Source organism: Phaenicophaeus curvirostris, chromosome 4, assembly GCF_032191515.1.
Source record: "Phaenicophaeus curvirostris isolate KB17595 chromosome 4, BPBGC_Pcur_1.0, whole genome shotgun sequence".
NCBI classification, from domain to species: Eukaryota; Metazoa; Chordata; class Aves; order Cuculiformes; family Cuculidae; genus Phaenicophaeus; species Phaenicophaeus curvirostris.
In genome coordinates, this window is record NC_091395.1 from 25,405,082 (window position 1) to 25,420,525 (window position 15,444).

The 15,444-nt window shown below is 40.6% G+C and overlaps 1 protein-coding gene across 1 annotated transcript in view; it reads left to right on the forward strand.

The window, feature by feature from the left end:
* The first annotated feature begins 733 nt into the window (after positions 1–733).
* The window catches only part of MANBA (mannosidase beta), a 51,649-nt gene continuing 36,938 nt past the window's right edge, over positions 734–15,444 (forward strand). Inside the window, exons 1-5 of the mRNA XM_069854978.1 lie at positions 734–922; positions 9,488–9,582; positions 10,024–10,129; positions 12,067–12,237; positions 14,824–14,947. Of these exons, the coding sequence (XP_069711079.1) occupies positions 734–922; positions 9,488–9,582; positions 10,024–10,129; positions 12,067–12,237; positions 14,824–14,947 (685 nt within the window). The remainder of the gene's footprint in view (positions 923–9,487; positions 9,583–10,023; positions 10,130–12,066; positions 12,238–14,823; positions 14,948–15,444) is intronic.

Genomic DNA, 15,444 nt, shown 5'->3' on the forward strand with positions numbered 1-15,444 from the left:
TGTTGCCGATTTGGAGCTGGCTCCAGCTCTGCCTGACCTTGCATTGGAGATGGGGAAAGGCTGCCCAGAGGGGATTGCAGGAGAGGAGACACCAGTTCAGCACAGATCAGGCTGTTATCATCTCCAAAGAATGGACAGTGTCTGGAGAAACACTGTTTGGAGAAACACTGTCTGAAAGCAAACGTGCTGTCAGAAGGACATTCTGTCTGACATTCAAAGAAAACAATTGCTTAGGTGAAAGTTAACTCTAGCTTAAGTTAAAGATATTCCACTTTTTGTAATAGTAACTACTGCTAGTGTCATCGTGAACTTCACAACAGCCAAAACTGTTGCTGATTCAGAGCTGGCTCCAGCTCTGCCTGACCTTGCTTTGGAGCTGGGGAAAGGCTGCACAGAGGGGATTGCAGGAGAGGAGACACCAGTTCAGCGCAGATCAGACTGGACACAGGATGTTATCATCTCCAAGGAATGGACAGTGTCAGGGGAAACACTAGAAAACACAGTTTCAGAGAGTGTTGGGAGAAACACACCTGCTGTCAGAGGGACATTCTGCCCAACTTTCAAAGAACGCAATTGCTCAGATGTAGTTTTACTTTAGCTGAAACCAAGCTGCTCCCCTTTTAGCCCCCGTCACCACCCCCCAGCCCCAGCAGCCGCCCCGCCCCAGCCCGAGGCGCCGCCCCAGCCGTCTGTCTGTCCGTCTGTCGGGGGAAGCGGTGGGGGAGGCGCTGCCATGGGTCGGGCCGCGGCGCTGCTGGCGCTGCTGGCGGCGCTGGTGCCGGTGCTGGTGCCGCCGGCGGTGCCGGAGGCGGCGGTGCGGAGCCTGCGGGGGAGCTGGCGGCTGCGCAGCGCGAACGGGTCGGTGCGGGCGCGGGGCGCGGTGCCGGGCTGCGTGCACTCCGCGCTGCGGGACCGCGGCCAGGTACGGCCCGGGGCGGCCACACCGGGCGGGGGGGGGTGGGGGTGGGGGGCGGCGGCTTCAGCTACACCTAACCGCTTTGAAAATGGCACAGGGCGGCCTTCTCACAGCGTGTTTGCTTTAAAACGGCGTTTCTCCGGACACTGTCCGTTGTTTGGAGATGATAACGGCCTGTGTCCAGTCTGATCTGCGCTGAACTGGTGTCTCCTCTCCCGCAATCCCCTCTGTGCCGCCTTTCCCCAGCTCCAAGGCGAGGTCAGGCAGAGCTGGAGCCAGCTCCGAATCAGCAACAGTTTTGGCTGTTGTGAAGTTCATGATGACACCAGCAGCAGTTACTATTACAAAAAGTGGAATATCTTTCATCTAATCGATTGTGGTTTTTTGAAAGTCGGGGAGAATGTCCCTGTGACAGCAGGTTTTCTTTCAGACTGTTTTTCCAAACACCATTCATTCTTTGGAGATGATAACATCCTGTGTCCAGTCTGATCTGCGCTGAACTGGTGTCTCCTCTCCCGCAATCCCCTCTGTGCAGCCTTTCCCCATCTCCAAGGCAAGGTCAGGCAGAGCTGGAGCCAGCTCCAAATCACCAGGGGTTCTGACTGTTGTGAAGTTCATAACAACATTAAAATTAGTCCTTGGAAAGTGGTAGAACATGTGTAACGTTTCTAGGAAAATTTATCCACACGTGTGTAAGCGGGACGTACATTCTGTCCCAGCTCTTTTCTTGCTGCGCACAATTGATGGAGATCGCTACCTTGTGTTGTCCAGGCGTTATAAAGGATGCTTGCTTTCTAAAACTCAAAATGACAGTTTTATTTGTCAGCATTTTCAGTATCGGCGTGAGAAGCATAGTTAGAGGTCCCTCCACACCCCTGAAACACTTCTCTGCCTCAGGAGCTGCCCTGACTGCCGCAGGCTTCGCTCGCATCGCTGGTGTAGCAGCCAGACTTGGTTTCCTTCACCCCTCCAGCAGCCAAGGGTTTGGGGGCTGCGGCATCTCAGGTGGGTTTGCCCACAACAGAGCAGTCCTGGCGCAGGCCTGGGACACAGTGTAAGCCTGTGTTCTGCATTTTTGAGGTTCTGTAGGTTTTAGAATCATAGAATCACCAGGTTGGAAAAGACCTCTCGGATCTTCGAGTCCAACCATTCCTACCTGCCAATAAACCATGTTTTAGTGTCTTCAGGGTTTTGGCACAGAACCTAGAGGCTGCCACCAGATATCTGCAGTATCACAGCATGCAAGTCATGTTTACCTACAGTATTACTTCAGAAGAGTGAAAAGCTCAACCTGTTTTGTTTGAGTTTTTGATGAAATAAGTCTGGGGATTTCAGGCATTTCAGTCCATTAAAAATCCCTTTTTAACACTTGCAAGAGCACGGAACAGTTGAGGTTGCGTACTCCCATGCTGCCCGAGGGAAGTGTATTTTGAAACCTGACTGAAACGGTTAACCTTTAGAAGACTAGTTCCTGCCTTACAACTTTCAGGAAGCTTTGCTGCTGCTATTTACTGTTGCCTCCTCTAATTTTTGGATTTATGCAAACATAGCAACCACTTTCTGGCACAAGTGAACAACAAAATGTTATTGTAGATTGGTAGCAAAGTTTGACCCGATACCATCATAAGCTGCTTCTCACGCAGATCTGACAAGGAAAATGGCACTGACTGGGTCACTGTTAAAATAAGACTCCTTTTGAAAGGAAATATGGGTAAAGTGAAATATGTACCTGGCACAAGGAAAAGAAATGGAACATAGTAAAGTTAACAGAATCATCTATAAAACTGATAAATCCATCTTTGTACTAGAAAACATGAAGCGCTGTCATACGTTGTCTGAGTATATCAGACATATTTATTGTGGGCCCAATGCTGAATTTCTTGTAGAGCATTTATTTAAAGATGTTCTGGATGCCTGCATTTTATATTTACTATACATTGATTTTTATTCCTTTCATTTTCCTGATCTGCTTTGACAGAAGTTAGAGAAGTGTAAGGAGAAAGTAACTCCACTTAAGGCAGGATAATTTTAGCATTATTCTGTGTTGGCGTAGGTTGGGAAACCCATTACTAATAGATTCCAAAGAGTGTCATCACCAGATAAAAAAATAGTCAACATTGGAAAAGTAAATACTATAAGAATATATAAGTTGATGGTCTGTTGTTTCAAGAACTGTGTACTAAGAGACACGGCATTTTGAACATGCAGTTAAGGTTTTAAAATGGCTTTTCTAAAGTTTTAAAAAGTGCAGTGAGCAAGTAGACAATGTACAGAGGATCAGTAAAGAGAACTGTGCCAGTTTCTTCCATGCAGAAGTGCATGAGATAAACTGAATGTCTCAGATGTTCAGTGTTGCTATAAGAAGTGTGATTAATCACTCAGGAGAAACTGTGACCAATGCACTGACTCACACAAGACAATGACGTAATGAAAGACTCACATAAGTACTCTCACAAAATGAAAAAATGCAATTGCTAATTTAGCTGCATTGCTGTAAACTGACTTGTAATTTTAGCCATGTTAAGCAGCAGTATGGTGTTTGGAAATGAGGTGAACTCCTATTTGCCTGGACAGAATCCCAAGCCTACACAGAAGTGCGAAAACTTAGTCAGCCTGCTGGCCAGCAGCATGAGTTTTGCTAGTAGGTAGATGGGTGCTTGGCTAATTAAATCGATGACGGTTGGTTGTGGACACTTTGAACGTGTTTATGTGAATACAAGCATGAACTTGCTCCAAACACGTGCTGATATAGCTGGGAATGAACCCAGTGTAGACTAGAAACTGTTGCTAAGTTGGTGGTGGTAGAAATAGTACACACCGGTGAGAAGTTGAGTGAACCAAAATACTCCATTAGTGTGGTTGCTTGACCTCTGCACCAGGCCCAGCTAGTGTCTGGCTAGTTCCAAACTCAGAACGAGCAAACTTGTTTCTGTGTAACAGTGTGCAGGTAACTTAAGATAAATTTAAACCCATTCTTACTCAGTTTAGCAAAGCCCAGTTTACAGAAAGAAGCAAACAATACATAAGAATTTGCACCAGGATAACTGAGTTGTTTTAAAATCACATTTTTGTTTAAGAGAGAGAATGGAGAGCATACCAAAATACGGGAGCAGCCTTAGCAGATTTCAGATCTATCACAGTGTTAAATGTAATCAATCCCTGCCACCATAGTTCTAGTTCTGACATTCTGCAAAGCAAGCCTGGGTTCTTTGAAGGGAGTCGTGGCATCATTCTTTACTGCAACACGTGGCTTCATGCTGCAAAGTGTAGCTCAGCTGTTTGTCCTGAGATCTTTTCATTGTGGTGAAAATGCTTATGACCAAATGTTTTCAAATGCAGCTGCCTAAAGTCATATTCCTGTATTCCTGTCTATGCAAAAGCATGCACACAGTTAAATTGTAGAGGCATAGAGCACTGGTTGCTCCATTTCTTTGATGCTCATTGTCTCTGGAAATCAGCCTATTTTTTGGGGTAATGTCAAGTGTAGAATTAGGAGTTTTATTATAGTTTTCTAAATACAAAAACTTTGTTCTGGAGTATTTTTTCCATTTGCTCCTTTTGCTCTTTGCTGTGGAATGTAGGATTTTTATTCATCCCACTGAAAACGTCACTAGTCAGCAATCCCAAAGATTACTGCTCGTCATCAAAAGCAAAAATTGGTCTGAAAGGCTGTACTGGGGAACCGAAGAACAAATCTGGTGGGAACTGAATTATTCTGGATAGCAAGACCCATATGTTCAACGACTTAGTGAAATTTATGTGCTGTTTTTCTGTGATTTGCAAAAAGCAAATAGCACAGCATCTGTTGCTTCTGTATACTTGGGAATTTTTCATGAGCTAGCAACTAAGACAGATTTAGAACAAAATTTGGGAGGGCCTAATCCAACAGTGTAACTTAGTGGGCATCTCACAAATGAAGGGAAGGAGAGCAGCAAGACTAAGCTTCTGAACATTAGGCCTGCTAAATGTGGCTTAGATTGCAATACTAGGCTGCAAGCAATTTATTTATCAATGTGCGGCATCTGTTCTAGAGATGTCTTTACTCTTTGGCTTATGAAATATACATTGGATGAACAAATCTTTCTGAATGCACCAAATGCACGTATCTTAGAAAACACTCTTGGTGAAGACACTTTGGAGTGTCCTGCTGAAGTATTATTCAATGTATCATTTTTTTCACATTCAACTAAAATAGTTAAAATGCTGGACTAACTATGATAAAAGCACTGAGGGCAGTAGATAGCATCAGAGTATGTGTTCAGCTGCATTGTTTTAATAGCATTTCATTACAACTGTAGCTTTTGCTACAATTTACATGTAGCATTTAAAAAGATGTGAGAAATGCACATAAGCAAGAGTAATATTCACTTGAATAAAGTGAATAGATCTCAAGCATAAACACAAGCGTTTTACAAACTTGTGGCAAATCTATTGCTAACCCTACTTCTCCAGAAAAAGATGATCTGCAGAAATCATTTTGTCTAAATATTTAGGTTGTAACTACTCTCGGCACAGAATTTTCTTTCAGGCACAGTTCTGATAAGCAAGATGTATCAGCAGGTAACTTTTGCATTAAATTTTTGTGATAGAAGTAGTTGTCCTCTAGCATGTACTGTCCAAGTACTGCATGATGCTGATTCTGCTGCCAGGAGACCTATAAAATTTCAGTTCTGATGAATATGGCTGTTGTAGCTGGATTTTCTCATCTGCCAGCTGTTTGCATTCATACAGAAAGACTGTTTTGTTTTATTAGCTATCACTTTGATTTCTAAAGTTCTGTTATTGGGGCCCTGCAACCGTGATGCTGATATGGGAGCTGGATATCAATGCAGTTTCTGCCCTGTGGGCAGAAACAAGGGCATGTGCTTGACCCAGGAGGTTACAGTGCTCTTGGTCATTCTTGGATATTAAAATATATTGGAAGATACAGAAGCTTATGTATCTCAAGTGATATTTCTGCAGTTCTGTAAAGTAGTGTATATTTTTTGTAGCTTGTTCTGCATTTGCGTAAATTATAGAATCACAGAATATTTAGGGTTGGAAGGGACTTCAAAGATCATCTTGTTCCAACCCCCCTGCCATGGGCAGGGACATCCCACTAGATCAGGCTGCCCAAGGCCCCATCCAACCTGGCAATATGACTGTAGCTTCTCAATATCCCCTGAAAATCATTGCAGGGAGGAGCTTCCATTGAGCTGCTTGGCAGCACCTTTGGTTTAGCGCTGCCAGCGCTTTTGAAGTCCTGCTGCTGTCCTGTTATCCGAACTGGAAATTGCTTCATTTTGATGCTCTGTATCAGGGCTTTCTACCTCATCTTAGCATGTGATTTGCTGCTTGCTTACAGCATTGCGGTTGGGAGCAGAGAATAAACAGGCAGGGAGCTTGAGTGATCCAGATTTTTTCCCCAAAATGCAAGGAGCAGGAAAATGCAAGGCTGTCTTGTTTGGTAGGATCCAAAAATAGCTGTAGTTGACTCCACTCCTCTGTAACTTGTTTCCAGGAACACGTTGAGCGAATGAATGTGAAGTATACTGAATATACATCGAGTCTATTTCCTACCATCCTTCAGAGTTTTAAATTTGCCCTTAAGAGTTTTAAATTTTTCTTTTTTCATCCAGTTTTCTGAAATAAAAATTTAATTTTAATGTGGTTAAATGCGGGATGAAATTGTTTCAGATAAATCCAAACAATTTGACTTCTATAGGTGCATCTTCCAGCACACAAAACAGTTGCATTTAATAATGACAAAGTCAATATTCTCACCAGTGTATTGGAGAAGTCATTTTCCTTTCTTATAGGGCTTTGTTGTGGCCATGCATTTTTTCATGAACCTTGAGAATTGCCTTAAAAGCATCGTTACAGGACTGATTTTACAACAAGCAGCATTTGTCATGTTTAAAATGACTAATCAGTATTAGCATTTAACAGCTCTGCATGCACACTGTTGTAAGAGCCCATCTGAGGATGTAATTTCTGCCTTTGGTGAAACGTTCCTACTTTTCTCTCTGCTGCTAGACAACCAGTTTTGTATTCTCCAGACATCAGGTCTTCCTTCATTAACATCTCTATCTGTGCTTTTGTGTGAAAAACAGTATAGGTTTCTTTTATGCAGGGTCTTGATCTTTGATGAGGCACTGATATCAGCTGTTTGACCACTGACCACATTAGCTTTGGCTTTACAGTCTGCTGTTGATAGTGTATTTACAACTTGCATCTTCTGCCTCTTCTTAAATATTTCATATGTACAAGTGGCCATGATTGAAATGAAACATGTACATTTTATAAAGCATAACCTAAAATAAAACAATATATAATGTTAAAACAAGATGGTTGTTAAAAATATGCTTTTTAGGGAAATATTGTGGGTTTTCATGGTCTCTGACATTTGATGCTTGCTGGTTTTGTCTCAAATACAGTCATCTTAACAGTTTCTTTTATGAGCCTAAATTTTGGATTTTAATGTGCGTTTATTAGCCTTAAATTTTGCATCTTAATAAAAGTATGATATATATTTCCCAAAAAATTTTGCACATGAAGATAATGGTATGGGTATCTCAAAATTCAATAATTATTCTGGTAAGGTCACGATGACCTAACCTTTAGAGAATGTGCTGTATTACCAATATAGAGGTCATAATTTTACTGAGGGAACAAAACCTCTTGTCCTTGTCTGTTATTCCCTTGTAGTAAGAAATTTGATTGATAGAGCATAGCATGTAGAGGCAAGACAACAACTTTCCCTCTGTATGGGCTCCAGGAATGATGTTTATATTGCTGTGGGACTCCAGAAGGTATTATGCTGCAGAGGACAGTCTCTTAGATGTTATCATTTTGTTCTGCTCTGTGAATAAGTTTGTGTTTACAATACAGTGCCTGATTCTTTTATTTGTAAAACAAATATGAGATACAAAACAATGTTTTTCAGAAGATTTCAAATGCAGAAGTGTCATTACTGTCTATACTAACTTCTGAAAGGGGGAAAAATCTGAGCCAGAAGGGGAAAAAATAGCTGGGCAGATTTTCTTCAGTGTGAATCTGGATATTCAGGGCAGCTAGTCAGCGATGCTCGTCCTATAGAATACATGCACCAAAGGGAATCTCAACACAGCTATGTTTTCTCTTAGCTGGGTTTGAGTCATGTAGTCCAGAAAAGCCTGGGCTTTGTTTTGGGAAGTCAGTTCAGCTGCGCAGCTGCTGAAGAGGATTGGACTGATCCGTTAGTCACTGACCCGGATCCTGGCACTCTGAACTGTCTGACACGGGGCTCTAACTTTGTACCTTTCTGCTGTTTTTGCAAGAGATGCAAGGTGGTGGGTTGTCAGGTTCACGTAACTGACTCCTTCAGCCAAGATGAGGAACATTGTGACCCAACGTAATGTGATAAATACAGCATGAAGGCAAGAAAAGGTCGAGGACATAGCTGAGACCAGCTGTGCCTTTTATTCTTCCTGGGTAGTGTGACTAAAGGGAAAAGAACATTTTCGGTGTAAATGCAGCTTTATTCCCCAAAGTAGCTGTTTTATTTTATACAACAAACCAAATTGTATTGCTTCGGCTTCTTCTTTTTCTCCCTCCCTCCAAATGTAAAAATTTCATTCAGCCTTACAACATCAAGACTGGTTGACAAGAAACAACTGTATATGCAGTTATTTTAAAATGTTCACATGTTCACTGTTGCTCCTAGAGGCATAAAATGCTGTTTCTTTGTCTTTTAAAAGCCTTTTAAAACTTTCTCCATTATGGGGGTGATCACATTTCTGTTCCTCTCATTAAGTCACAAGCTGTCTTGATATTTCTTAAATTTTCAGCCCAGTCATTTCTTATGTAAACCCAAATCCTGCACTCTATAGAATCATAGAATAGTTTGGGTTGGAAAGAACCTTAAAGATCATCCAGTTCCAACCCCCCTGCCATGGGCAGGGACACCTCCCACTAGATCAGGCTGCCCAAGGCCCCATCCAACCTGGCCTTTAACACCCACAGGGATGGGACATTCCCTGGGCAACCTGTTCCAGTGCCTCACCACTCTCATCATAAAGAAATTCCTCCTTTTATCTAGTCTAAATCTGCCCCTCTCCAGTTTATACTCATTGACCCTAGACCTGTCACTACAAGCCTTTGTAAACAGTCCCTCTCCAGCTTTCCTGTAGCCCTTTCAGGCACTGGAAGGTCGCTATAAGGTCTCCTTGGAGCCTTCTCTTCTCGAGGCTGAACAACCTCAGCTCTCTCAGCCTGTCCTTGTATAGGAGGTGCTCCAGCCCTCGGATCATCCTTATAGCCCTCCTTTAGGCCTGTTCCAAGAGCTCGTTATTCATATATATAGTTTGAATATGAATGATTATAGCAAACAGGTTTTGACCTATGTAAGTAAAGTGAAATATTGCTGAAGCTTTCTTTGCACATATTATTTAAATGGTGAAGAGGAATATTAGGACTAACTAACTGAGGTGGATTTTGCATTTGCAGACTGTCTGAGATAAGAAGTGCTCATGTAATGTATATTATGATGCATTTAATGTAGTAACAGTATTGCTTAATAAGTCTTATAAATACTTTTTTGTTGGTTATTAGGATCCGTACTATAGATTTAATGATGTGATGTACAGATGGATCTCATTGGATAACTGGACTTACAGCAGGACATTCAAAACTCCTTTTGACATCAGGTATGCATTAAAGATATGTCAAAAATAGTTCTGTGCCATGCTTCATGCAGAGCTGTGCGTTGATTCATCAACTCAAAATCTCCTTAATATTTTTGTATCTAATAAAACAAATTAACCAATAATGTGCAGCTGCAAAGCTGTTGCCAAAGAGTTTTTTTATTTTAATTGTTAAAAATTGCTTATGAGGAATACTTAGGCTAATTTGAAAATAGCCTGTCTGATGTCTGGTGGGTATGTGAACATGCTGTGTTGCAGACTTGAGCCACTTCCTCTCTCATCTTAATTTGTCTACTTTTAGACAATGTAGCCACAGTTTTAGAGGTAGCTGATCCAACTGCTGCTAAAGATAATGGTGATACATGTTTCTGTATTGTCTATCTCCTGTGTGTTGTTAGCTCTAGGTATTCTGAGAGTGTTTTATGCACGTGTTATCTTTTGTAGAAAGTGGCAGAAAGTGAATTTGGTTTTTGAGGGAGTAGATACAGTTGCACAGATCCTAATGAACAATGTCACTCTTGGGAGAACAGACAACATGTTCAACAGATATGTAAGTAATGTGCTTATTTCTGAAGGTACTTCTGTCTTTTCTTCAAAGGCCTTTTATGCTGAGCACTTTGCGTATATTCAGGTTCACATAAAAATAGGTGCTCGAATGCAGAAAGTGTTGGCCTAAGGACTGCATGTGTAATCAGATAACTATTAGAAAGAGAAGTGTACTTACTTTTTCAGTAGCAACATAGCCAGATCTAGAGGTGAATGCACTTTGTTCTAAATGAGTGGACGCGTGCAACTGGATCAGTTCGGCTAATAATATGTCTTGCTTCTTGGGATCTGTCACAGCTCCAAGAAAACGTAACCTTAAATCTGTTATATTAGGTGTAAATCTACTTACTAATTGGTATTAGAATGGTTTACATGTGAATACTGGAATGAAAATGCACCAAAGCCTTCTTGTAAGTGTTTCTGTGTTTGCTTGTTTTTTAAATAGGGTTTTGATTTTTAATATTGGGCTTTTGATAACATTGTCTGGCATTTTTGAGGTTAGCCTATGTTTACATGACAATAATGACCATAAAACCATCTTGAGAGTGGCAAAAACATTCAAACTGATTTTGTAGCTTTAATAATAAAATTATTCTGGGTACTAGCATAAGGGACAGTCCTTGCTTTTCTCTTAAAAGAGTCAAGAAAGGAAAAATGAAATTAAGGATGTTGGTGGAATAACTGAATTACAAAGAAATCTGGCATCTTCATGTCACCATTTACCACCCTAGAAGGGTTTATTGCAAAGGTGCTGTCCTGAAACATAACAGCTAGATTCTGCAGCCTGTGTCTGTGTGACCTGGGACAAATCAGTTTATTTCTCTGTGACTTAGTTTTACCAGCAGTGCAATATGAAATTTCATAGACCTTTTATGAAATTGTAATTAATTACTATTTGAAGAGTATCTAAAGGATGGCCAGTAGCAGGCTTAGCAGAACTGGGAAATGATATTATTTTGCCGTTATTTCTGCAACTTCATTCTGTCTCAGATTTTAGCAGTTCATAAATGGCCTTCACTGTAAAACCAGAGTGTACTGTGTCAATTGAGTCTAGGATTACTGTGACCCAGACTTCTGCTTTGTTCACCTGTTCCACGTGGCAACGATGTCTGCAGGAAGGACTCGTGAAGGCTATGTATGGGGGATGATCTTTGCTTTGTAATTTTTTGATGAATGCTAAGACATAAGTGATGCTAGCTGGGCTACTTACAAATTGGAATTCAGTTACCAAGACTTGGCTTGTCACAAATGAACACTGTGAAGAAGAAGTGGATTTCGGCCTTTGGAACCACATTATCTTGATAGCACTGGGTAGTTTTGAAACTGCACATTTATCCTTCTATCCAGCTACACTGAAGAGGATTTGGTAACCCAGTGAGGAAGCCCTCAGTGCTTTATTTGATGCTGGGATAGAATATGTATCTGCACGTTTTGGGGACGAGCGTGCAGGTGGCATTAAATACAGCTTTGCAGCATTCACGCAAAAAGCAGCTCAGTGCTTTGCAGGAGATAAGCTGGCAGCACAGTGTTAGTTGGAAGGATTTCTGTATAGGCCAGCTTTCTGAGTTGGAACAAGGTGTCTTGTTAAAGATGCAGATGAGTTCTGAATGAGGAAAAAGGGTAAATATTCTCTTGCTCTCCTTATCCTTCAAGCCCTTCTGTGTGCAAACAGAGTGCTGCAGCCTGCAAGGAAGGCTCAGTAAGAGGAAGGTGGTTTGTCCAGAAACATCTCCTTGTATCAAGAATGTTACTGTGTATTTTCTTTTTTTCAGCTTAATAAGTAACTTTCCTTTTCCTTCAAAACTAGAGCCTGTTGAGACTGTACTTCAAATGCCTTTGAATAATATACATATGGTATTAAAATCCCAATCTAACAGTGACTGTAAATCTCATAAATAAATGTCAGCGCTGTAATGATTTTGTTCTGTTTTCTTGACCTAGAGCTTTGATATTACCAGTGTGATCAAGGAGGTCAATTTTATTGAAGTCCGTTTCGTATCAGCAGTTTCATATGCAGCAGAGCAAAGCAGATGTCACAAAGCATACAGCATCCCCCCAGCGTGTCCTCCACCTGTGCAGAAAGGAGAGTGCCATGCTAATTTCATCAGAAAGGTAAGGGCAGAATTGTCTGTCTTTGGCTTCAGGCTTGGAAATGTACTGTCCTCACAAATATATTCTGAAACCTGCAGTGTAATTTTATAAGAGGGGCATATTTTTCATTGCAGTTTCCTTCTCCCATCCCCTGTAGAAACCTGTAATCTTGCATGTTGGTAACATAAAAGCTGTAAGAAGACCAGGCTTCATATCTAGGTGACAAGAATGTTTAAAAGGCTGTTTTCATCAAGGAGGAAGCGAGGAGACTTGCTGCTTAGGAGAGCAGGATAACACTGGGAAATGTGTAATCATTCCATTTTGATCCACTGGGTGGGTTTAGCAATGTGTGCTGCCCATAGAGTTCACTGTTGCTAGTAGCAGTGTATATTGCCAAGGCTGTAAAAATCTTAGCCAAGCAGCTTTGTGAGTATTTGCTATTGCTCATGTGCTGTGCTATTTATATTGGGCAGCTCTAGCATGTCCGAGCAGTGTTATCTAACAGAGGATCTGTTCTCATCTTATTACTATGTTGTGAAGTGTGACTTATTAGTACATATTCAGGGAAAACAACAACATGATATACAATAAATGAGGCTCAGAAATTCTCTTTTAAGACATGGCTTCATTGCTGTTAAAACTTACTCATTTGAGTAGCATCTCAGGTATTTCCGATAGCGTTGCAGCAGCTGGAGACAATGGTGATCTTATTTTGAAATTTCTCTTTTTGGATGTTTTTGCATGTTCGTCTCCACCTAAATGCCTTTCTTGTAATTATTTTTAATAATGTTCTTTTAGAGCCTCCTCCAAAAATTGTTAGAATACTGTTAATAATAATGTTAATCTAAACCTGCATAAAATTTCCTTTGGAAACATGGACTTCAGGTTGTACTGGGAAGATACTTCAGGATTAAGATGATGTCTTTATAACTACTTCCTGCTACTTTTATTTTCACTATATTTTAGAAAGTCGATTAATTCTTCTGAGTCCACTGTGTTTCTTAAATATCAGTGCAGGGAGCACCTTGGAAGGAAGAAGGCAATTAAAAGCTGTAGTCTTACTTATAGAGCAAAAATGACCAGGAATAATTGTGTTTTACTGAGCTATATCTTTGAATTTGTAAGCAAGTGCCCTAGTGCTTTTCCTCAAAGGATTTGTTTGACTGTACTTGGAAGCTGCTCCAGACATTTCCAGAAACACTTTTAATTCCAAATACATGGCAACAGCAGCAGCGATGTCGCATTTGAAAGTAAACACATGCTAGGGCATTGCTGAAGTAAGCTGGCTGCTCACCATCGTAAAGTAATGGAGAGCTGTTTACGCATTTGAGGTTCAGTACTAAGTGCAGTAAATGCATTCAAATCTTAATAGGATTTTGTGGCAGAAGACAAGCCTTTCACTGGTAATGTACTTCAGCAGCACAAGCCTATTGTTCTTACAATGTACTATTTCTGATAGCAGCCTCTGCGATATTATTAGTGAGATCCGACGATCTGTCAGTGATTCATTTGTTTATTTTTTATAAAGGGAGAATTACTCTCAATCTGACTTGTTTTCTAAGAATGCGTTGTCCCTGTTTTTACACTGGAAGTAGGTACAGTGCTTGCTTCCTGGAAGGCTCTTTTGCAACTCGATAGGCAGGCACGCCAACTCCAGCCATGCAAGGGATAGGCCACACTTGTGCAATGTGGCTTGCCAAAATTAGTATGCCTGGGCTGTAAGTTATTAGTCTCTAAATTTAGAACTGTAGGTCACTGTCCAAGACTTTAAGGAGATCTATTGTATTTGCTTTGGGGGCTGTGGCTGTGTGAAGCTTGGAGGGCAGCTGAATAGATGTCTTCAAGGGATTTGTTATCAGGAGGTCTGACCAGGTTTGAAAACAGCTAAATGAAAAGCTGCCTAGGTACTTCTCTGCCTGAGCAGTATTTTATAATTCTGACAGTTATTCTGATGTTAGAACCAGAATTAGGCTATTTCTCAACCATGTTTTTGTTCCCTTTGTTTTCATATAACAGAGCTGTAAAAAGGGGAGAAACAGTGAACATGACTGAAATACACAAATGCACCAGACACGCGCATCTCTTTCCTTATACTAATCCGCAGAGATGAAGTATTTCAGATACACCCACGATACTTAATTGGATATTGTTCTTTTAGAATACTTTAATGTTTGTAACCATCAGTTTTCTTCTTATTTTCTGTTTTAGATACACAATTAAATACTGACATTACAAGCTAAGATAGTTCAGAGCTGAATTGAGAGTAACCTGTTGGCTGGGATTTTTTGACCTTTATGAGTTTTTATTTTAAAGTGGTGGATGGTCTAGGTGGTGTTTTGCTCTCTCACTGACATAAACTTTTGCCATACATTGGCTTTTCATCGAAAATGTTTTTTATATTATATGGGTAGTAGCAGCAGTGTTCTGGTCAAGAAATAAGAGAAAAAATACTGCAGGCTCTTCTGGGTTTATTGAAATTAGAAAAATTCTTTCAGGGCATGGCAATATTTATTTCTATAATATATAGCGAATAGTCTGTATTTTTCGCACAACATCAATGTCTGTTTGAAAAACAGGCAACTGTAACAAAATTATTCTGTATTCCAGAAGCAATGTTCATTTAGTTGGGACTGGGGCCCTTCTTTTCCCACTCAAGGGATCTGGAAAGATGTTAGGATTGAGGCCTACAACTATTATCACCTGATTTACTTTTCTTCAACTTCTTTTTTTGGTAAGTCCTGTCACTACTTTTTATTGTTGTTCCACCTTTGGAATATAAGCCATCTTATTGTTAAGCTGAATTAACCATCAGCTTAGGAAAGGTTCTGTGTTATATTATCACTTTCTGTGTAGTTCTTACCACAACACACACTTCTAGGTCTTGAAACGGTACTTCAATACAAAAAATAGGAATGAAAAATGTTTGAATTCTGTATCTTCTTTTACTTGAAGATCCCTGAATAACTGCAGAAATATATGGAGTGTAGCTGAAGTTTGCCCCTTTTCTCCTACTTTGAGCAATTTCTTTTTTATTGGAATGTGTTTTCACCAAGGCTCCCAATAAATACATTTCACTTTTGTCTCACCTTGATTTAAAACAAAGGCAAAGCTGCTATGGGAATTTAGTTCTGTGTTGGGAAAACAAATGCATAGTGAGCAGAGCTTCAAGAGCTCTGAGTTTTCAGGACACAACATGAAGTCTGAGAGAGAGTAGCAGTTGTGCTATGC